General features: G+C 40.6%; 1 protein-coding gene across 1 annotated transcript; it reads left to right on the top strand.

Moving 5' to 3' along the window:
• Nucleotides 1–14452: 14452 nt before the first annotated feature.
• Nucleotides 14453–22979, top strand: serpini1 (serpin peptidase inhibitor, clade I (neuroserpin), member 1; the record flags this gene model as incomplete). The annotated part of the gene is made up of 8 exons (XM_083885991.1): nt 14453–14720; nt 15239–15469; nt 17555–17749; nt 19857–20061; nt 20748–20845; nt 21625–21711; nt 21816–21905; nt 22903–22979. 8 exons carry the CDS (start codon nt 14453–14455, stop codon nt 22977–22979), a joined length of 1251 nt encoding a protein of 416 aa, XP_083742117.1.
• Between the last annotated feature and the right edge of the window lie 2091 nt (nt 22980–25070).

Here is a 25070-nt window from a genome sequence, read left to right as displayed (position 1 = left end):
TTTTTATTTGTTCCATTGTCTATGCACTTCAGTCAAAAAATGTTGTTTGTCATTTTATGTGGCCCGCGAGTGATTAATTGGTCTTAAAAATCTGTGTTAAAATAGGTCTATGCTGCTTTAAGTGGTGCGTTGACCATGAACTACATTTCCCATAATGCATGGTGATTGCGTTACCCGCAAAGCGACGGCATCCCGCCACTAGATCACAGTGTATCATTGTATATGTATCACGAGTGAAATTGAGATGTGATCCACCAAAAACAATGAGGCAGTGAAAGCTAGCTTTATTGTGGCTGAAGGAGTCTTTTTCAAGTCTTTTTCTGAGGGTGCGTTTTTGAAGCAGTACATGCTGAAGGTGTGTGAGCAGGTCTGCCACGACCAGAAACAGACTTTTAAAACTGTTAGTTTGTCAAGAAACACCATCGCAGACCAGGTTACTTTTCATTTGTTACTTGAATAAGTAATAAATACAGAAAGTTATTTAGCAATATGTTACGGAGTAGTTACCTTTAGTATACATTATATTTGGTTACATTTAGTCACATTTATTCTGTATGACAGTTGCATCTGGCTCTTTGAGGGTTATGCTGATGTGTCCCTCAATGAACATGAGTTTGACACCCCTGCTTTAGATGATCCACGAAGATGGCACAATATATTACACTTCATGAGAAAAAAAAGGCTACATGTCAAGGTAACCTCTCATATTAAAATTAAACTTCTTAAATTGAGCCACACAAGCAGGTTACACTCAAATAAAATGATAATTCATCCAGCATTATTCCTCTATGCGTCAGTAAATAAAACAGATAGTGCAACATTTTGAAATCAAGTTCTCACAGCAACACAAATTCTCACAACTAAAAACAATGACAAATAAATAGCCTAAGATCAACAGAAAATAAAATACACTTTTACAATGAGCCGCAGGCAATCAATAAAAACTGAACAACTTGCAACTTATTTTATTATTTCACTTTGCCTCAGATGAGGCTGAAAAGCTTTGGGGCCCCCTGGTGGCTTGGGGGAGCTCTAAGCATCCGCATAGTCCGCATAGCAAGAAGCGACAATGTGCCACAGTCTAACACAGCTTTTGCATCTTTGCACTTATACACATAATAATTATGTCTTGAAAATGTGGCGTCTAAGAAAAGGGCTGTCTGAATAGTCACAATATAGCAAACTATAGCAAAATAGGGATTATTTTGGATGTTTTTTCACTTGTGCTTTCTCTGCTGTCCCTGTGTCCACATCAAAACAGACATACATCATGTTTTGCTTCTCCTAACAGTATGTAACAAGTGTATGTAACACAGGAGTTAAAACACCCCCCAAACTATCGCTTTAACGCCTCTCCTATAACCAAACACGGAAGACAGTGGCAGCTCTTAATCTCGTTCCACGTCGACTCTCTTTGGTCGACGTTCATTGGGCCAATCAGCGCGAAGAGGGCGGGGTCTGCGACAGACGAACAGGCAATGAGCTGCGGAGCCGGAGGAGAGCAGCAGCAAAGAGAGAGAGAGAGAGGGAGAGAGAGAGAGAGACTGCACACATAAGCTGAATTCATCTACCCATCCATCCATCCATCCTTTACCTACCTATCTACCTACCACCTACCGTGCGCGGTTTATCGGTAAGATGCGTTTTATGCAATAATCTACAGCGGGTTCACTCACAGACACTGTGCTGACTGCTGTCAATAAACTGTCAGCTTTTGCAATAGCTTATAAAAAATGTTCACTTCTTGAGTGTTTTTTTTATTGAGCCCTGTTCTGTGAATATGTATGAAATGTGTAGGTGTGATAGGTCATGTTGTGAATTCATCATATTTATAGGTTTTGGTGTTTTTTTGGTGTCTTTTTTTTATGCTGTAATCAACATGTGTGGGCTTTTAGCAAAGGGGGGCGGGTGGAGACGCACCTTGAGCCTGATTGCTTATATTAAATATTCCCTTTTTGTTGATGATGTTTTTGTGTGTGTGTGTGTGTGTGTGTGTGTTTTTGTTTTGCTCTCTGTCACTGGAACCAGCTTGGGCATTTGGTGGCGTGGTCCTTGTCCTTGAAATCCAGGCAAAGACGCAGTGAGTGAACGTGTGTGAATTAACGAGAGATTGTACTGTAGTAGCCTGGTCCTACCCTATCCCCACCCCCTCACACACGCACACACACACATTCACCACTTGTTATTCCGTTATGTGTGTTTCTGTGAAAATCATGAAGAAATAGGTAGCTTGTCTTCATCTCATGACATAAAATAGAATATTAATTACTATGTGTGTAAAAATAACATTGCACCTCATCTTAAAAATATAAAGCACACATAAGGGGGGAAAAACTAGTTAAATACCAGGAAAATATTAAATTAAATACATAAAAAAGCCCATTGTCATATAGCTTTTGTGTTACGTTGTTGACAGTTTAACACCAAACATATACAACAGTAAACAGATCACTATTCCTTGTGTCTAATTCTCTCAATCCACACATGATCTCTTCATCTCTGCAGCTAAGATAATGACCTCGTAAATCCAAACGCAGGCCAACTGCTTGACGCACCTCCACATACATAATAGGAACAGTATCCATATCAGTCATAATCTGAATGTATTAATCCCATATGCGTGGAAATTACTGGTCAATCTCTGCTGATTTATAGCCTGCTGTTCCCTCCCTGCGTCCTTTCCACGGTGTGTGTGTGAGAATGTGTGTGCTCTGCCTATTCCCAGGGGAGCGCTGCATTAATTGCGTTTCAATAATTAAATGTCCTTCAAATCAGCCTAGCGAAACAGAACAGAGTGGGGAAAGGGAAGAGAAGCGACTGACTGACGGTGCGGTGTGTGTGTGTGTGCTCTGTGCAGTGGCTGCAGCACGTCTCTCACCAAATCTATGTTTTTTTATATGCACACAAGTGTTTGATGTGTGTCTGTCAGGTACATCCTCTGCTGTGAAAAGAAGGGAGGGAAACTGTATGTTTTCTCAAGCGAGATCCAAGACCCTGGAGTTGCTGAGGGAAACTGGTGGAAAGAAGAGTCTGTCTTTGTCTTGAAATATTGTCCATTTTATGTCCATCTATGGTTAGTGCGTATACAGTCGATTGATAAATGTGTGGCAGTGATCAGATCATTTGTCTTTTTCTGGTAGACGTGGAATGAAGACGATAATTAAAAATAGAGAGACTGTGTTTAAATTATAGAATGAATAATTTCACATATAAAGAAAATGTGTAAAGCTAATTTCTCTCCCGGTTTCTTGATAATCTCACTTACAGCGTGACACCATCTGCACATGCACAGCCAAGCAGCAGTCGCAGGTTTTGTCCACTGTACCTCGGTCCCTTCTGCTGCTGCAGAGACACCAGGGGGATTTATTTAAACCTGGACAGAAATAAGGACAAGAGAGCACAGAGAAAGGGGTCAGGAGTTACAGGGAGGGATAGAGCAAGAAGATTCAGTAAATAAAACGTGTCAATGTTGAGATACAATGAGTTGAATTAGTTAAAAAAACACCTTTCTGAAGACGGTACAACACAGAGAAACACTTCAATCAAATCAACTTAATTCTGTATTTGTCGTAGTAGTTTGTCGACCGTTTTCTTTCTTTTTTTTGACAAAACGTAAGAAAGACGTGCAACAACTGAACTGCAACATTTCGACCCTTTTACGCTCTCACACCAACTCTGAGGTTCACAAACATCCTGGAATCAATCCGTCAATTGATTGGTGGCATTGAGGCATGGGCCGAGTGAAGAGCAGAGCAGAGCTGATGAGAGGGCACTACACATCCTCTGTGAGGAAGGGCAGCAAAAACGCTCAGAGCAATTTGGTACTAGCCATATTTGTTTTTATCTTGTTCAGAAACCACAGTCAGTGCCCATAGACCTTTGAAGAGCCTAGCCTGAGTCCATTTCCATCCATCCATTATCTACCGCTTTATCCTCCACCGGAGGGTCGCAGGGGGGTACCTATCTCAGCTGACATAGGGTGTTAGGCCCTGGACAGTTCGCCAGTCCATCAGTCCTTGCCACATATAGAGACAAACAAACATTCACTCACACTCTCACGTCTATGGTCAATTTAGAGTGACCAATTTACCTAATCCCTATATTACATCCCTATATTTTTGGACTGTGGGAGGAAGAGAACCTGGAGGAAACCCACGCACACACAGGGAGAACATGCAAACTTCTTGCAGAAAGTCAACCGGGGCTCGAACCCAGGAACCTAGGTCTTCTTGCTGCAAAGACGAGATCACTAACCACTACACCAACCATGGGCCCGAGTCCATTTCCAATTCTATTTCATTTCTTAAGGAACATTTTTGTTAGAAGATATCGTTAAAAGCTATCACTGGGTCTTCCTCCACCCACTGAAGCAAGTATGTAATCAGCTCCATGCGTGCGCATTTTCATCACCCTCTCTCCATCTCTGCCTCTTCATCTGCCTGTCATCCCCTATTCCGCCTCATCTTCCTCGACTCCATGTGAACACACACACACATGCACACCTACACATGCGCGCCCTCCCCCCCCCCAGGATTGGTTGATGGTGACCTTTCCTGTTCTCCGGTGTCTCCCTGCTCTTGAGTCCATTTGAAAAAGCCTCCTATCTTTTCATTTTTACCGGTGACCCCGAATAGAGGCCAATCCAATTACAGCTCAAACCTGCTATAGCTGCACTCCCACGGCGCCGAAGCTGTAAGTGTCTGCGCAGGTTGTCTGACATGCAGACAAGAGAGAGAGCCTTGAGTCGTGAGCGTGAGGAACAGTCGACCATCTTGCCATGCTAAGCAGAGGGTCGTTAGATATCACAGCCTCAGTCCGTATCTGCATTGAGGCTGATTCTTTTCAGCTCTTTCCTGCCTCTCTCTCTCTCCCGTGTCTTCCTCTGTTTTAGCTGATTTACGACCGACATGTCGTCCTTGTTTTTGTTGGTTCTGCCACTGCTTCCCCTCTTTCTCTCTCTATTTATCTGTCCTTCTACCTCTTTATCTCTGTCTGTGTCTCATTCCCTCTGGGTGACTCTGTTAGCAGGGATTAATCAAGAGTTGTTCACCTTTGTTTGCCCTCTGTGGAGTGTACTGTTGGCATCCTGGGACTTCAGGCGGGGATCCATTGCACATTATGCCATGTTCTAAGAGGAGGATGAATGAGCGGAGAAAAGTGAGCTGAGAGAATGTGCTGCAGACAGGTGACATTCAAATCAAAATCTCATCAAATATAATTTAGTGTACCCACAGGGAATGTGCGCCGTAAATACTGCAGGGGTATGAAGAACAGCGGTCAACCCTTGTCACCGAGGATCTTTTTATGAAAGTGTGCATCGCAGTGACGGTGATGAAAGAATGATCTGTGAACGTCACACATGATCTCTCTCTTTGCTTATAACTGCACTGGGCTGGCAGTGATTCAGCACATAATTATTTGAAATTGCAATATAGCAACGTAATAAAGTAATACGTGTAAATAACGGTGCGTCATAAGAGATCGTTGCGCTGTAAATGAAGCATTGCAATGCTAAATAGATGCCCCCTGTCTTCAAATCATGTTCTACAGATGAAGGTTGCTGTAAGATGCCCTATTTGTTATAGATGGCAGGGAGAAAAAAAAGTCACATCATTTTCATTTTTATTTGAAAATGGGACGCAAAATGACCGCTCCAATTAGAGTAAAGAGTCCTATTGCAAAAAAACGCACTTTTTCAGAATCATCACCCGATATAATTTGAATGCATATGGTTCTTCTCTAGTGTCCTGTATCAGTGCTTTGTTTTGTTTAATGGCTCGTTTCTGAAAGTGCTTTCTCTAACAAGTGCTAATGAGCTATAACCATCGGAGGCCCCAGAAACTCTAAAGTATTGTGTCATTGTGGCGGGTATGACTGAAACTCACAGAGATGGGATCTTATGTTATAAAATGTTCCACCGAACATAGTCATCAATCAAGGTTTCTCAGTTAGAGAGAGAGAGAGAGAAAAAAACAGCTTTACTACATTTCACGCTTGATTTTAATTTTATGTGCATTTCATGTGCAATTGAATTTGTTGAATTGGTCATTTAACAAATTAAATGCTGTAAACGAGCCAATTCTGAAGTTACAGGAGAGACAGACTCTTCTTACTGTATAACATGATATTGAGTGAATCTTCTTGGATTACACAGCCTAGTGTAATCTGATGTCGACCAAAAGTATTAATGACCAGAAAATGCAAAGCTGATTACCTGTAGTTTTCAGGAACTGATCAAAGATCCTTTTTTCACACAAAGCACTGTTAAAATAATCAATAAATAATGGCTGAATTCCATTTAGCTGCTTTAGTTTCAGGATCCCACAGGCTCACCGTCATGGCACTTAAATAGAATGGAGTCATCACTTTCCAGTGAGTGAAAACATTTGAAGAGTTAAAGGTTTAAATGTGATGGGTTAAAGATCATTTCATAATTGCAGCAAGTCTGTAGATACATTGACGTCCTAGTATTCTGTTGTTTTTAGTCTGCAGGCTTATTTGGTGATTGGTGACATCACCTTACCCATATTATGCAAAATCAACTTTTTAAATCATTTAAATCTCTATATTTGGGACTCTGGAGGCCCTATCAGTCACCAAAGTGTGAAAAAAGATGACTCACTCATGTTTTTGTGGTCCTCCTCTAAGTACAGGAGATGAAATGCGCGATGTTGACTTCCGCACTCACTGGGACGTCACAAAACACAAAACACGTGAGAGTGCTGGTGAAGGCAACGGAAGTCCGCGAAAAGTCCTATTCTTGGCTCCACAGTGCAGCACAGAGTCCTACGCAAACTTCCAGCGTCAGACACATGTTATATATGACAGCAATTTGCCTGCTAGAGCCTGCAAATGATCACTTTTCCAAATGCTAACTGCTGTTAGCTCCCAGTAGCCTCTGTGTCTGATGTCATTTCCTGTCGCTTGAGTTTCGTTTTTACTTGGAGAAATAGGATATAATATTGGACATTTAAGGTTTAAGTCCATCCATCCATCTTCAACCACTTTATCCTCCATATGAGGGTAGCTTGGGTTGCTGGTGCCAATCCCAGCTGACGTAGGGAGGCAGGATACACCATGGACAGGTCACCAGTCCATCACAGGGCCACATGTAGAGACAAAACCAATTTGCCAAATCCCCCAAATCTGCATGTTTTTGGACTGTGGGAGGAATCCGGAGAAGTATTTAATTAAAAAGTAATTCACTGGATAATATATGTAACAATGATTATTCTGGAACATTTAATCTCACACAACAAATGTATGTATGCATATGCTTGTAGTTTGCTTTGGGAGAGTGTGTTGTGCACCACTTTTGAATTGAAATGTTTATTTTCTCCGAAATATGAAAAAACACAAGCACAAAAGTTACATACTCGGAAAGGAGTGAGACGAAGTATAACTTAATAGCTCCCACCCCTTCTCCATAAGTTATTACGTGTGAAATAATGGGCTTACTCTCAATTAGTGTCTATTTGTCAAGTGAATGTGTAAGATATTATATAAATGTACATATGTTTTCTTCAAAAGACACAGTAATAGGCCCTATAACACCTGCTAGCATTCATTCATTCCTAAATTTCCCAAGAATTAACATATGTAATTTCCTTATGAATTGAAAGCAAAACAAACATTTTCTCTCATTCTTCTGCATCAGTGAGTCAACCACAAGTTGCTGTGTCCATTACACTTTACTTTTAGACAAAGGTTTATCCACTCCTGACAGCTGATGTTTGCCACCTCCAGTCCTGACACATAATCCAGAAATAATTCAGTTAGCACTTGTTGATTGTTGGGTTTGTGCACTTTTAAAAATTCAATCAAACTGGTAAACTACAGTCACAGCTCCTTACATGCTTAAAACAGTATATGCAGCAGTAGGAGCAAATCAGGAGTGTGAGCAGAGCAGACGTCTTGACTGATGAACTGTATCAACTTTATTGTCCACAGTAATGTGAGTCCCCACCTGCCGTTGCTCATAGACTGCAACTCTGCTCCACCGGTGGTTTTATTACAACCTCACTGAGTAAATCAAGTCTGGCACTCATAGAGTCAGGAGTAAATTGACACCAGCGATTGTTCAGGTTTGATCTTTTTTCTTTTTTTTTTTACTGTTTTTTTATGTGCATTTTACTCAGTTTGCGGTCAGAGCGACGCCACAAAATCTGCTGCTATGGCTCTGAGGGAAAATCCCTTCATAGATTAGACATAGTCATGCTGAGATTATCCAGATAATCCTGCCGTTATTAATAAAACATCCACCACAGGAAGTGCTGGTCATAGCAATAATGACAGACATTACTCTTTGCAGTTTATACCTACAGAGAAAATGGGATGTTAGCACTTTCATAGAATTTATCAAAGCATCTGGTATTTTACTTAAATTTTCTTGGAACATTAGTTGACATGAGTTTATTTGAGCATGTGCATTATTTTTGCATTATGTGCTAGACCTTTACCCTACAGGGCACTCCTTGAAACCCCAGAGCAGAGGATATAACAAGACTTTTTTTTTTGTCTTTTGATACATTTTCCTGAAGAAAATCAAGATCCATTAAGGTACCATATGGTTCCTTGTTTACCATCCTGGTACTGCATGTTTCAGATGTTTCCCTGCTCCAGCACACCTGATTGATTGAACTGACCATTATTAGTTTTTGAGATATTACCAAAAACTGTACTTTTTGCCTTCCAGAACTGCGCTGGCCTTTTGAGCGTCACAGGCCTCTGCTGATTGGTCATATTTCACATTGACTCAGCTGGATTTTTGCTGATTGGCTGGGTGAAATCCAGGTGTTTCTAAGATCTCAGGGTAATGCACGGTAACACGCTTTCAGATTTATGCGAAAGTTACCAAATTTCACGTAAAGAGGGGGTTGTAACATGCACAGCAGAAAATGCTGAGTGCTGTTTGAGAGTTTATCTTCGTATGTGGAAGAAAGAAGGTATCAATACAATCTTTCTGTCAGGTTAGCAACATGAAATATGCCTATCACTCGCAGTTGGCTTGTGATCAAAGCGTGTGTGTGCGCACCATGAATGAGGATGTTCATTTTTAATAAATTCCCTATGTCCTCTGAAGCATGCCGTCTCAAGGTGTTGGGTTTAAATGGCACCAAGGATTATCGCATGTGCCTTGGATTTGGGTGACGTCAAATTTTAATAGTTGGAAATGTCAACTGCTGATCTGCTCAGTCTGAGACTTGGGATTACACAAAGAGATTTAAGGCATCCTTTAAAGGCCAGTGAGTTTAATTGTACAGAATTAATCAAGTTGTCAGGATTAAACCATGAGAGATTTTCCTGACATGTTCCATTCTTTCGTTCACGAGTGACTATTTTATTGCCAGGTGTTTTGTTTCACTGCTTACCTGGGAAGCTTGCTGGGAAAACCCATTTGAAGAGACTGGAGCCAAAGTTGGGCTCGCAGTCATCAAAGGCGAACCTGGTTAAGCGTGGGATCCCCTTGCAGACAGTGTGCCGCAACTCAAAAGGTCAGAATGGTGTCACTGTTACAAGTAAAAGCCAGCCACCCATGGTGTTATTGTCCACTCACTCATGCATACTTGCACACAAACACACACAATGATGCATGGCTGGGTCTTTCCTTACCAAAAGCAGGACTGCTGGTCTCAGAAAGGTTCGGCTCCCACAGCTCAGAAGGTCAGGAACATTACCTGCACTTAGATCTTTGCCAGCCTCCCCCTCTTTTCCCTCAGCCTCTCACACTCCCCGTGGAACGTCTGACTTACAGGACGACAAGTGAGAGCAGGTGAACACACGTGACTAATGTTTATTAGCTGCTGGTCGTCAAAATGGCTGTTTCAGAGACCTTAAAGCTGCACTGCTTTGGTCATTTTTGTTGTTGTTTTGTTTGTTGCCTCTTTGGTGCCTGATTGATCAGAAATGATGTGATCTGTGTTTATCTGAAAATGGGCTCTAGTGTCAAGCAATACTATTAGCGTTTTTCCACTACACAGTTCGAGCACGCCACATCATAACACGGCTGCATGAAACTGCCGTGACATTGTTTTATATGCGACACACACACAAACTATTGACTTGTAAAGCAGTAATTGTTCGGATTTGTTCACAGAATCGTTCAGTACTTCCTGCATGACCGGAGCACGGATTCTGTCTGTCTACCACAGAAGGTGTTGTGGCTGCTCACGATCTCCGCTTTTGGCAGTTCTGCCGCTAAATGTTAAATGTTGAGATTTTAGACATTTCCTTGCTAAATGTTGGAGATTGGTGGAAGTTTTCAGGATTTTTAAGTCTTTTTAACCAATATACAGCTCAGAAATCTTGTGTCGGATGTCGTGCAGTGACGACACTCTGACCAATCAGTGGCCGGCTATCTGAGGACGTCATGTATAGTATCAGCTCAGCTCACTTGGAACCTCGCAAGGGCAGGTAGAGCAAAAAGTACCAGGTTCTATCACTAATGGAAAAGCAATAAAATCTGCTGAATCGTGCTGTGCAAAGTCGAGTCGTGCCGGTACTGTGCAGTGGAAAAGTGCCAGATCAGACCTGACTGAGGGAGCGTTTCTGTGTATACACCAGCAGTGCAGAGACAGTCTGGAAAGACGATTGTATTTCCTCAAACTGCTGAATGACCGAGTTTTTTGACCAGTAGAATTATTTTTATTTTTTTGCTGGTTTTGCTGTTGCCCCTGTCTCGTGTGGAGCTGATAGGCTGAATCAGCATTTTGTGAACTCATTTACCAATGGTTGTTTATATTTATATCCTATTCTTCTTCTACATCTTGTCACAAGTAATAACACAAAGTAATAAGTCACATTTTAAGGTACATAGAAAATACAGAGTGACTCCAGTCAATGTGAACTAACATGTTAAAGCAGATGCAAATTCAGCAGGGGGCTACATCACTTCAGTGCTTGTCGAAAAGCAATTTGTCAGAGTATTTCTGGATGGAGAATGAACATGATGAGATCTTGACTGACTTGAGTGTAGAGGCACTTACAGTGGATGTGACATGCACTGTGTGTGATTTACAAGAGACCACTGCATTTAAAAGCTTATAAAGTAAATGAAGTTTGATGTAAAATGTTATGGGGAAGGTCCACCACACTTCCCCAGTCTGGAGATATAGCTTTATGGATAAGGTATGTAACTTGTTTTTCTGCACTATATTTTTGCAAATATCATTCAAACAAGATTAGCCCGTGTATCTGGAGATAGTTTACTGCTGTAGATTTGTTGCAGGACAGAAGTGTTAACAATAGCTGAAGAGTGCATGTGAGAGTGAGTCGACGTTGACAGTAATGAAGGAACAAGTCACACAGCAGCACGGTTCATCGCTGTGGTGTTTGTAGTTTTGTGACAACAATGGAAGCACAGATGAATAAGCCAGGTCAGGCTTTGGATTCACTTGTTAGTAGGATCACTCAACATGGTGGCCATTGTCTTCCCAAAGGATTGGTTGACAATAATAAAAACAGAACATATTTTTTTTCACACAGGTTTTTGGTCGGTTAATTGTGTGTTGCTCACCAGAGCAGGGGCAGAGGAGAGGTCTGGTCACAACAGGATGGGGCACTACATTTTCTGGCTGCTGCCCATTGTTAACATTGTTGACACCACAGTCACCTGCACTAACACACACACAAACACATACCAGCCCTGTATGGGACTAATAATTGAATAAAACAAAACAAACATGATCTCACATAGGGATGGGAATTGATATCGGTCTGAAAAGTCCTAAAAATCGCATGCTTCACTGTGCACATACTGTAAAAATGTAAATAAAAATCAGCAAAGGCATTTTAGCCGAGTCACGTTTGTTTATTTCAAATTTATCTGGAGAACAATATTTGTTCCACAGTGGGAGAATTGTAACTTTGAAATGACTCTTGGCTTCATAGTTCATGAATGTTCTAAAATGATTGGACTCGGTATCGGGAGTTTATGATGATCACAAAAAAAGTGGTATTATCCTATTCCTAATCTCACACTCCATCACCATTTCTTTGTATGTTTCTCTCTTGATATCACTTAATCTCCTCTTGTGTGTGGGCCATAGACCTTATAGTGCAGAAGAAATTGACCAATTTCATTTAATTGGAAAACAATCTCTCGCTCATGTTGTATTTAATTTGATTCAGCGCCAAATCGGTTTTTGAAACAGGAAGTTCACAGACGTCATTGTACAACCTGGCTCCTATTGGTGTGCACTGCTCTGTTGTCTATTTTCCTTTAAATGGAAACATAAAAACACTGGCATCATGCTATACTGCAGGAGACTTGAAACATGTGATTGAGACCATTAAATCATCAGGAAAATAATGTTTTGATGGCATAGTGGTGTCTGTGTGAGCGTTCATTATGGGCTGGGTGCTGTCCAATACAGAGATACAATATTCCCATGGTATATTATTTGTTGCGACCATGCCTAGGGGAAAACTTGAGCGCAACATGAATAATGAGACTCCCTCTTCCCAACTCCCAAGAAACCACCGGCAACAAGTAAAACAAACCATTTTAAGAGGTTTTGTTAAAACCAAGCACAAAAATGTCTGCTGGCAGTCTGGCTGTGAGTGGTTCAAGGAAGCTGGGATGATCAGTTCTCTTGTACTGGACCAATCAGCTCCCAGGATCCACCAAGCCTCACACACGTCATTCACTCAAAACATGCACACCTACAACCCATCTCACACTTGCATGCAGACACATGTACACAAGGAAAACGCTGTCATGACCCTGGGGTCGGAAAATATTCTAATTAAAAAAATACATCATGGAGCTCAGAGGTGGTGCCAACACATACACGTATAAACAAGTAACACTAACATAGGCAGCAATGACACAACTGTGTAAGTTTTCAACATATCCACATGTGAGAACTTTTATTTTTATATATGTACTGACAGATCACCCTCTCTGCTCTTACTTGCTCCTCATGGTGCCAACTGAACCTGCCACTGCACAGGTTTTTCTGTCTGACAGATGAACAGAGCAGCCTGCAGTCAGCCTTTTTTTTTGGGAGGCGTGTGTGCTCCTTCTAAACTCTGCACTGAAATCAAACTTGGATTTGTAGAACTAGTGCAGTGCCTGTAGGAAGTATGTATTCCTATAGTGGGAGCTGAAGAAGATTTTTCAGTTATGGTAATGCATGATAAGGAACGTAAAGGCTAACATAATACAAACACTGTGCAGCCTCATTAGGCACAACGCAAATGTTTTCATTTTCAATTAGCAATAGCCCAGCTAGCTGTTGTGACTATCAGCCACATTAGCCCTATGCTAATGCTAACCGTAGCCTCGTTAGCTTACCTTCGGAAACAGGTTCGCCATGTTAGCCTAGCATGCTAATGCAAAATAAATGTGCTCTCGTAAATTTGACACCTCATTGTTTCAGTATAACACCATGTTCTGTGGTGAACTGTGTGAAAATGTCTCACCCACCGTGAGGATAGCCTCTTCACTCCCACCTCCCCGCCCCAGACAGCACAGCTGCTGCTGATGAGCCGCTGCCTGCCTGGTGTAGCGTGATAAATCAGTGAAAATTCTAATTCCTCCAAAAAATGTGAAAATCAAGGATGCACACCAAAGGGCCATGCTCAACCCATATCCATAGTCTTAGGGCGATCTGACTAACGGTCAGCGAGATATGCCCGTCACAGACAGACAGACACACAGACGCAACTTGCTTTATAGATAGATTTATGTGGATGATGAGAGATATAACATACTTGTTCTATATTAAGAACACACTGTTGTGTGTGTTGTGTACCTTGTTGTACCTTGTGCGATTACACCTGCCTTCAGCCTGGCCACGTGTCACATGCAGACCTTCAAATTACCTTTAGAAAAAGAGACTGTCTGAATGTATAAGCTAAAAAAGAAAAATGGTGTGTTGTTATCAGATGATTCTGTTTTGGCAGAATGATTGACTGACATATGTTTTCTGTTTCTCTTTTATCACCATCCCACATCCCTGCTCTACTTTAAATTCTGCTTACCTTCCTCTCCAAAAATCCTCTCGTCCTTCATCTCTTTTTCTCCCTTACGCAATAATCTCTCTCCCTCTCTCTCTCTCTCCCTTTCTTCCTTGTCCTCCACAATTCTCCTCTCCCTACCTTTTGCTCCCTCTCTCCCCAAATCATTTTTTTCCCTCTGTCACCTCATCTTTCCTCCATCGTCATGTTTTTCCTCCCACATCCATCTGCCTTCCTATCCCCCTTTCATCTCTCCAATCACTCATTTCCTGTTCCTTAACCCTTTTTCTTCCTTCCATCAATCATTTTCTATTCCTTCCACACACATTTTGCTCCTTCTTTCCCTCATTCACAACCCATCCGCTCTCCCCCCTTTTTTTCTCCATTACCTCCTTCCATTTCTATATTGTTTTTTTTTTTATTTAATTTCCATCTAACACCTTCCTCCATACATCCCTCCTTTGCTCAGCTATCTGTGGCTTGTGCTGCAATGTTGGTACTGGACGTTTTGGCCCCGCTCCTCCTCCTCTCCATCCTGTTGCCGGGCTACGGTTGCCGGGCGGCGGACATTCCGGAGGACACTACATCAGAGTTTTCAGTCAGACTGTACCACCAGCTGCAGGCGGCGGGGGGGCAGGAAAACATCATATTTTCCCCGCTGAGTGTGGCCGTGGCCCTCGGCATGGTGGAGCTGGGGGCCAGAGGGGCTTCACTGGAGGAAATACGACAAGCTGTAGGATTCAGCCACCTGCTGCCAGGTGAGACAATTCATTACAAACACATGCAGCTTTTAATGAAATGGTTGTGTTCAGGGTTGAGATGACATGTGGATCCAAATGCCTTCACAAAAATAAAAGACCCACATTTATACAGTGGAAACATGTCTTCACTACATGGGTGTGTTGATTTCCTAATTCCTGATTTAATTCATAGTAATGTGAAGTTTATATTAAGACTTTGATTTATGATGCATTTTGTCATCGTATAAGTTAATCACATTTGTCATACATTTAAAACTTAATATACTTTTGAAATTACAAAAAGTTTCCCTGACAACTGAAAAATTGTCCTTAAAACAGAAATCTGAATGACACATGATCGGTGGTTTGTAAAGAGTGAATACGGACTATACAATAGTAAGAGGATACTGGGGAAAATATGCTAAATACAAACATAGACTCATGTATATGTACTAATGTAGTATTATATAAAGTAGTGTATTTTTTATCCCTACTGTATACATATATTATACTGTGTGTCTCTCTTTGTTCTCCAGGTGTGGAGTTCTCGTTGCTCCAGAACCTCACATCGGCTCTGTCGGACGACGACGCCCACTACGTGATCAGATTTGCCAACAGCCTTTTCCTACAGGAAGGCGTCACTTTTAACCCCGAGTTCCTGCATATGATGAAAAAGTATTTCCAAGCCGACGTGGAAACGGTGGATTTCAGCGAATCGGCAGCCGTGGCCGAGCAGATCAACAGCTGGGTGGAAAATCATACAGAGAGTGAGTAAGACCTACTTTAGACCGTGTTATTATCGTCCGCCCTCAGTGATCCCTTTACTGTATATCCAGGTTGTGCTCTGTACAGGCCTGATCCCTCACGGTCCACAACCCTGAGCACGTATGAATGCAATCCATGCTCATTACAAACTAGAGACTGCTTCTTCAGTTTAATTTGATGTTTTATTGACACAATTTAAACACTGACCATCATATAATTGATTTTTCTAATGGCTAAAAGCGTATTTCATGTTACAGCAGCACGAGTAGGGCTTTGTTTTGCTGAGCTTCACTCCTCTCTTTCTGCAGACACACAGACTCACACAAATGCACACACATCAGATACTCAGATACACAATCAGACTTAAGTTTTGGTCTTGTGGACAGAGATGACATTAGTGTGTGTTTTGAATAAAGGGGACGGACGCCAGATCCAACCTCATGTACTCACAAGAGAACCTTCTTTAATTACCTCCGCCAAGGATGTTATGTTTTCCCAAGAGTCTGTTAGTTAGCAACGTAACTCGAAAAGTCATGGACAGATTTGGATGAAAATGATTCATGATTAAATTTCGGGCTGTCTGACCCAGGCAGACCCAGTTTTGCTTGTGTTTGGGATGGAGTAAACATCTTTTGGGTAATTTAACATAACATTTTTGATTGTGTTGAATTAAAAACCCGAAAATAGGGTTCCACCAGGTCCATCAGACCCACAAAAAAAACAAAAAAAAAACACCACACAATGGTTAAAGGTGCCATATGTAAGAATGTGGCCAAAAACAGTAACTACAATCAAATTCAAAATAACGAGGTCTTTTAGGTTTCGTTTTCTGACACAACTGGCAACCCGTGGTTGCTCGGCAGCTGAGACTCTACTGACTACAATGATTGGTAGATGGCGGTAGGTGGCGCCACATGCTAAAACATGATTTCAAAATAAAAACATGCCTGCAGTCTGCAAAAGATTTTTTTTAATGCAAATATTTTGGCTGTACTGTTGTTGTTGGTGAGTTCAGTTTGTTATATGAACATTATTCCTGAGTCTCTGTCACATATTAGGAGGATTTTATGGCCAGTTGCTTTAGATTTATTACATAATGCACCTTTAATGCAAGATGTGGACAGTTGTATTTAGTGCTATCCAGTGGAAACAGATGTTATTATTAGATCTGAACAAGGCCTAAAAGAAAGAGGGAAAAGAGAAGAAAGGGGGAAAAATAGTGTATACACTTAAACAGCAAAGGAAAGGAGGGAGACACAAGCTATGTTTACATGTGCAACTTTTGCATCCAAATCATCCAGGTTAGAAATTATACACTACGTGGACTTTGCATTTAATCTGAATGAATCATTTTAACGTGCACAGTTGTCGAACCGTCTGTAAATAGTAGTTTTCACCATCAATTTATATTCCCTTCTCTCTCACATCTGTGACTTTCATTCCTGTTTATCACTACATCATATTCATGAAACAATACTTTTGTCTGTTTTGCCGTAATGAAGCGAAAGAGGTGCAGAGGGCAGAAGATCATTTACATCAAACCAAGCACATTTCATTTAGCGCTCTAAGATCTGGGGTTCTTTTGATGTGTCTCATACCAAAACTGCGTTGGCTGCAGACCAGTTTTTTTTACTCCCACTCCTGCCACATATTTCTATCCATTTCCAGCGATATCAAAAGCAGAAATAGGTCGTGTTTATGTAGAGCAGACATGTGATTATCCAAACCAGGAGTCATGATTGGAACAACTGTTTTTACATAAACTATACTAGGAATAACCACTGGCATAAACCACATTTGGACTGGCATGTTGGATCAGTCTTGTATTCCAATTATTTGTGTCCATGTAAACATAGCCACTGTTCATATACTACAGCTTCTATAATGTGATGCGACTTGCTCTTGTTGTTCACATTTTGTACATTAATAAATAACACTGACAGCATTTCAAACCTCAGTTGTACTCATCTCCTTTTTCATCCTCGTGTACAACCTCAGAAGCTGCATCATCACAGCGAGCGCTGTCACTTTTCTCATAAAAACTAACAAAGCTTGTAACACGCACTTATCTGACTCCCTTTTTCCAGGCAAGATCCGTGAGCTGCTCTCAGCGGAAGACTTCAGCAGCTTGACCCGTTTGACTCTCGTCAACGCCGTCTACTTCAGAGGCTCCTGGAAAAACCAGTTCAGGCCGGAAAACACCAGAACCTTCTCCTTCAGCAAAGACGACGGCTCTGAGGTCCAGACACTCATGATGTACCAGCAGGGAGACTTCTACTACGGTAAGAATGGATGTGTAAGAAATGTACTGGTGGCTCTTCTTCCAAGCGTGTCCTTGAATTTCAGCTCATATTTCCTGAGGTTATTTAAAATGTTAATCTTAAATCTAAAATATTCATATTTTTCTCGCCGCACTGGGATCTGCTGCTAAAATCATCCTCTCTTGCTCAAACTCCTTTATTTTTAGACACTCATTTTGAAAGACCATTTTGTTAGTGCCATGCAATAATGGTCAATAAAGGATGTCTTCTTTAACTGTATTGTTTAAAAAAAAAATTGCTGAATAACTTTGGACTTGGACAATAACTCTATCATCATAATTATAATATAATAGATTACATCAATCAGTTTTGACACTAAAGTGCAGTATTTAACCCTTTAACTCCTGAGCCTCAAAATGTCCATCTGGACTTCTTTTTTAAATTGCTTAATTTAACCGTAACTGTAAAAGTCTGGCAATTATTTACACTTAACTGCATGTTAAAATAGTGTTTTAGCAATTTAAAATGCATAAAACCACTGTAGTTGTACACAGTACACCAGATTTGTTAGTTTTTGTCTCAGTTTTCCAACTCTCTCCTCTCTGCTGACAAAGACACCGATTTGCCGGCTTCCTGCAAATGTGAGAAATTACCATAAAAACCGCATTGGAACTGTTGGAATTTGTCCGATAGCACTAATTGTCGTGTAACTACACTCTTAGAAATAAAGGGTTCCACAAGGGTTGTTCTACAAGGGCTGAGGTTCTACCTGGAACCATTTGCTTCTGAAAAACCCTTTACAGAAGAAAGGGTTTTTCAAGGGTTCTTGGTAACACTAATGGTTCCAGAAAGAACCATTTTGATCCAGAGAACCCTTTAAACCCTGAATAAAGGGTTTTAAAAGGGTTCTTGGTAACACTAAGGGTTCCGAAGAACCTTATATGGTTCTACTTAGCACTTTAACTTCTAAGAGTGTATGGTGCAAAGTGCGCTTGCGCAAATGTGTTGTCTGCGATACACTCAGTGTTAAAGGGTCAAAATCCTACTATTGTCATCTCTAAGTTTACATTCAGGAGACAGTAGCTATATGGAAGGGAAATGGCGTTCTTTAAATCAGAACATAAATAAACAATGTTTGCTTCAAACCTGCCGGGCCAACGAGAGCATCTGTGCAGAGTTTTCATGTTCTCCAAGTCTCTGCAAGGGTTTGTTGGCCTTGTGGTTAAATTGGCTGTACTGTGTGTGTGTGTGTCGGACATTGGTGCATTGGGTGTTTTGCCAGAACTGCAATGTGCGGCACAGTTTGTACAGACAAGTCTTACAGGTCGGTTGGCAGTAACACTGTTCCGTCTGAATGATTCCAGGCTGTCATATTTTTTTTGCGTCTTTACAGACAGCTGCATAGTGATGTCGCCGCACTGCAAAGTTGGTGCAAATTTTGTTTCTGTATGTGTGTAGTGAGAGTTCACACTTTACACACAGGCTGAACACGAATTCATACTCTCACACGGGATTAAAGAAAATGTGTGTGTGCATGTGCGTGTGTGTGTGTGTGTGAGCTGCAGAGCTGCATAACAGGGACAGGTCCCTGAGGAAGAGGAGGCTGCGTTTGCATTTTAATCTCTAAAACACAATCATATATTGTTCAAGTAAAAATAATGTGAGATTTCACACACTTTTTTTTTTTTCTTTTGCTGCAACAACATCTCACTCTGCATCATCAAACCATACACGGAATGCGTGGGACGACGTGTCTTTTTGTTGCAGTTGTTAAGCAGTGTCAAAAGAAAAAGCATGTGCAAAGCCTGAGGATAAAACCCTGGCAAACTTAATTGCTCTGTAATCTCCATCTCACAGTGTTAAAATCTGTGTAAGTGGGATAATCTTATTTTTAGATTTAAAATCTAGCCGGACCTGTTTTGATGATAAAAGGATTATCTCGTGCTGAGAAGAAATACTGTCTCACTTAATGCAAATAAGTGTTTCCTGCCTTGTCTTGATTAGAATAGGGGTTTTGTGTTTTTTTTTTTTTACACAAGAGGACAAATCTGTACAAGATCCATCTCGAGGCGATGAAGATGTGAACGTGTGATGCATGTGGCCGTGTGTTTGCGCATCTCTCCACCAGGTGAGTTCAGCGATGGCTCCCAGGAGGCGGGTGGTGTGTACCAGGTGCTGGAGATGCCCTATGAAGGCGAGGACATGTCCATGATGATCATTCTGCCGCGGCAGGAGGTGCCGCTGGCTTCTCTGGAGCCCATCATCAAAGCGTCGCTGCTGGAGGAGTGGGCTAACAATGTCAAACGGCAGAAAGTGGAAGTCTACCTCCCGAGGTGAGAGATGAAAAAACACCTACTTTATACACACACACACACACACATTATTCATAGGTAACACATGCCAATCAACCCCAACTTATGGGAGGAATGGGTTGCTGCTGTAACACCTCCTCACTCATTTTCTCAGCAGTGATCTTGTTTTCCACCATTAATTTGCATTATTGGAACTTTGAATTATTTCTTCATCTAAAAGGGGGCTTAAGTTCTCAGAACTTTAAATATTTTGGGCAGCTGCATCACTTGTACCTGCAAAATTGAATATTTGTATTTTAATTGTGTGTAGTGCCTACATACATCGTGTTGGTATACTGACATTGTGTTTTGTTTATATAAAGAAATACTGTTCTTTTCTTTTTTTTTTAAATATTAATCTTCCAATGTTGGTGAAAGTTGGACACACATGTAAAAATGTACATCTTTCTTTTTGGTATGTGGGCGTATACATCTGAATATACGTATGTAGTATTTTATAGGAAGTTAACTGATGATTGTTAATTACTGAGTAGTGAAGAAGGGTTAGGATTAAATACACTTATATTTCTTCCTACCCCCTTTTGGAGATTTTCTTGGTTTTATTTATATTTCTATATTTTTTTATATGAAATAAAGCCTCCATTCATACATTCATGCACAAACGCGTGAACATGAACATGACCGTAAATTGGGACTTCGCGTTTCAGGTTCAAAGTGGAGCAGAAGATTGACTTGAGGAGCATGTTGCAGGAGCTGGGAGTAAAGAACATCTTTACCAATAATGCTGATCTCTCTGCCATGACAGGTAACACTCACCTTTTATGCAAAACCACATTATTACACAACACACATACAGTAGATACTAATGGTGAGGATAAAAAAAAAATACCTGGAGAGTATATATGAAAAGTGTTGGAGGTTTTTCTGTACTGCAGAGAAGTAGACCTCTGATACTGTACTTGTTTGGTTATTGTATTACTCTGTTTTTGCTTATGTCTGAGACTATGGATGGAAATAAGCATTGTGCTAAATCCGACATATTTATTGCATGTTCATTAATATGCACTGTTCCATCCAAATACATTTACGTAAACTATATCATATTCATCTCGATAAAAATGTTGCTGATGATAGATAGTTCACAGAACTTCAAAATAAAAGTGTCTTCCTTGATATAGGTAATGATATATAATTCACAATAAAAATTAATTTATGATGAAAAATGTATCTCTATCACTCAAAAAAAAAAAAAACCATACAGAAATATTTGACATGAAGTGGTGACATGAAATCAAGTGATGGGCCGCATGTGGACCGCGGGCCGCTGGTCTCAGGTAACCAAGGTAACTGGCACCAAGCTGCCAGGTCACAGTTGTCACGTCGTCCAGTAAAAATAGAAGCAGAGAAAGAGGGAGAGGTGCAACTGTAAAGAGCCAGAGAAATAAGAATCCTGTTGTATAAAATATACAATTATTTCTTCTTTTAGACTCTGCGTCTTCATTTAATACTTAGATTGACTGACATCCAGTATGTTTTAAAAACAAAGTGTTGATCTCTGTGCTTTTCTCTGTGTGTGTTGTCCAGACGGTAAAGACTTGTACATTGGAAAGGCAGTGCAGAAGGCCTACCTGGAGGTGACTGAGGAGGGGTCAGAGGGAGCTGTCGGCTCAGGTAGGCTGGATCTTAAATCATCTATCTTAATCTCCCTCATGTTGAACATGATTGACTCATAATAATAACGTTTAATGCTCATGCTCCCTCTTTCTGTTGGTCAGGAATGATCGCTCTGACCAGGACTCTGGTGTTGTACCCCCAGGTCATGGCTGACCACCCTTTCCTCTTTGTCATCAGGAATAGAAGGACAGGTGTGTGTCAAACAGCTAATATAACTATACTGGTTTCCAGGTTTATTTATGCACAGGGTTCCCACGGGTCCTTGACATCTTTGAAAGTTTGGGAATTTTGTGCAAGAAAGAAGTGAATTTGATGTTTTTTTACGTAAATGTAGACTAGGCCTATGCAGGGCAAATGTCAAATTGTAATTACTGTGGACACTAGTCATTGACGTGAGATTCCATTCAGAATGAGTGAGTAAAGTTAATCAAGAGACCGTAAATTACTTGATGTCTGGGAAATGCAAATTAAAGAAAATTACAAAGCCTGACTTGAACGATGATCCCAAGGACAATGCAGATGCAGAGCCCTCCAATCTTAAGCTGCGTCAGTACATTTGGTCCTTGAAATTGAGGGAATTGGTCCTAGAAAGTCCTTGAAGCATCCTTGAATATGATCTAATAACCAAGGTGTGGGGACTTTGTATATATACTGTAGCACTTTTTATAAAACAGCAGAGTTTAACAAAGTGCAGTACACAGGAAATATAAAACCAGATAATAATGAAATATGATAATTAAATAGAAAAGCTAAAAAAAGCGATATACAATAAAAAAATAAATAAAACGACAATTACAAACACATACACACACACACACACACACACACACACATTTTAAAACAAGTGAAACATTTATGGTCTGTGGACATGTTTATTTGTAATAAAAATAATGTATAAACAAACATTAAATACATCAAACAGGTCATCAAAAACCAAAACCTTTTCAAATAAAATATTACAATTTGAAAAATTTTGGAAGTTTGGAAAGATTACCTATGTTTATATATTAAATTGGTGCAATAATAAAGTTTTAGGGCACTAAAAGAGTAATAATTGGTCCTATTAAATCATAATCAGCCGTTGCAGATAAAAGTGCCAAAAATAGGCCAAACCTGTAGATATAGATCTACCTCTTTTATGTGTTGCTTATAGATGTGGAGTAACTTGACTTTTTCTTCTCTTCTCAGGCTCCATCCTCTTCATGGGCAGAGTCATGACTCCAGAAGTCATCGAGCCCAACGACCATGACTTTTACTCCATGTAAACGTGGTTCACTCAATCTCAGCCAATCAGAGCCTGGCATCATCAAAGCTACCTATTCTCTATCACCATCTTCAGCTGTGTTTTATACTCTTTATGGAAAAAAAAAAAAGAAATCTATATATAAACTGGATTATCACAGGATATATTATATATTGAAATATGACTTATGACATCTATAATGTGATTGTGTTTTGATACCGGAAGCTTTAAACTCTTGGATACAGACGTGCAGAAAGGGAAAGTTGTAAATATTCTCTCGTAAGTGAAGGTTTGTATGTATATGAGCCAGAAGAACATATGATATGTAATCCACGCACAACCCCTTCAAGTTCAGCAGCTTTGTACTCACCTGTGCCCACACAGACGATGCACAAATACACTTTTTTCTCTCCTTTATGAATTCAATTCGCCCATTCTTATACTTTAAATACATCCTGTACATTTGACAGTGTTCTACACATACACACACACTCTCGCAGTATATGTATACGCTCAGTATTTATTGCAGAATAAACATTTCATCTTTTTACGATGAATCTTAGTAATGTATCTGACCCAGACAGTATTCTAGTCCTTTTTACACTGTAGACACGCGGCTAAACTGCTGACAAACTAACATGCCTTATTGCATCGGAGTGGCTGATTAAATCAGTGCCATTAATCAGCCGGGCATCTCACAGGTGAGCGAAAGAGACTGTGTAACTAACTTGGGTTGCTATGGAGACAGACTGGAGCATGCAGGCACACTGAAAACAGATCTGCTGCATCTCTTTTTGGATGTACATACAGGGCAAAACAGTAACACCAGCTGTATTCAGACTTTTACTCAATAAACAAATGAATGTGTTCCCATTAACGTGAGTGTACTTCTCTATGTATGACGACTCTTTATTTTCATTTATCTGAGATGGTCCTGAGCAACCACAAGCTTTACCTTGTGAGAACATGCTCATTTTACATACAGTCTAATAGGATTATGATGAAATGGCAGACATTGAGCTGTTGAACCATATCTCAGCTTCCCAGGGCAGAAAATGTGCTACCAAGGCTTTTTGGAGTTGTGGCACCTACAGTAGCTGCTACCACCTGCATTGCACATTGCACTGACTGATTCATTTTGTGGATACTTTGACCGATATATACACATATACTTATATAGATACATACATAGGCCATTGCTCCGACAGGTCTTCTTGCTGCAAAGTGCTAACCACTACTTTACAATAACAAAAAAACATAAATATTAAAAGAGACATAACATTACAAGTGATGAAAACCAGACAAAAACACAAACTCAAAGCCATAAAAAACCCTTGTCGAACTAAAAGCCTCCTTCAATAACTGGTTTTTAAAAGAATCCACACAATTAAGTAAAGACAGAGTTTGGGAGCCACTGCCTGAAAGGCTCGATCCCCTCTGGTCCTAAAGGTTGTTTTTGGAACAACTAAGAGTCTGACTGGAAGACCTCAGGGAGTAGGATCAGGTAAGAATGAGCTTCTCAATGTGAAGCTTAAATGTAAGGACCAGGGATTTTAAAATGAACAAGCGGAGTGATGCTAAAACATAATTACTTCTGGCCCAATCTGAGCCTAAACTCATTCTAACCTTAAAACATGTCCTCACTTTAAAATGCAGTCATTTATGTTACGCGGACTGGATTTTTGTCCCCATGTAATTAAACACAGCCAGGTCCCCACTAGAATACCTAAAACACACACATGGATGAATGAGACTTGATTGCTGAATCTATGTCACCGTCCACAAACAATAAAAAAAAAATGGTGCGGTCTTGAAACCAGTGAAAGTGATTTACACTTCATTTTTCATCCATTCACACTGTGCCAGGAGCGATCTGAGTTTAACTGTTGTTCCCATGGACACCATTGGCAGATAGAGAGGAGCCAGGGAACGAACCACCCCCAGTTGGAAGATGACCTGCTGCACCCACTGTGCCACATGGGTAGCCACCATGCCAGAAATTGTGTACCCACTGGGATCCACTAAAAAGGTTCAGGGGGCCAATTGTCCATTTATTTCATTGCTCCATTTTGTGGAGGCAAACACTGAAAAACACGAGTTCAACCTCACTCAT

This window comes from Microchirus variegatus (genome assembly GCF_963457635.1).
Source record: "Microchirus variegatus genome assembly, chromosome: 3".
Taxonomy (NCBI): Eukaryota; Metazoa; Chordata; class Actinopteri; order Pleuronectiformes; family Soleidae; genus Microchirus; species Microchirus variegatus.
This window is presented reverse-complemented; position numbering and strand designations above follow the sequence as displayed.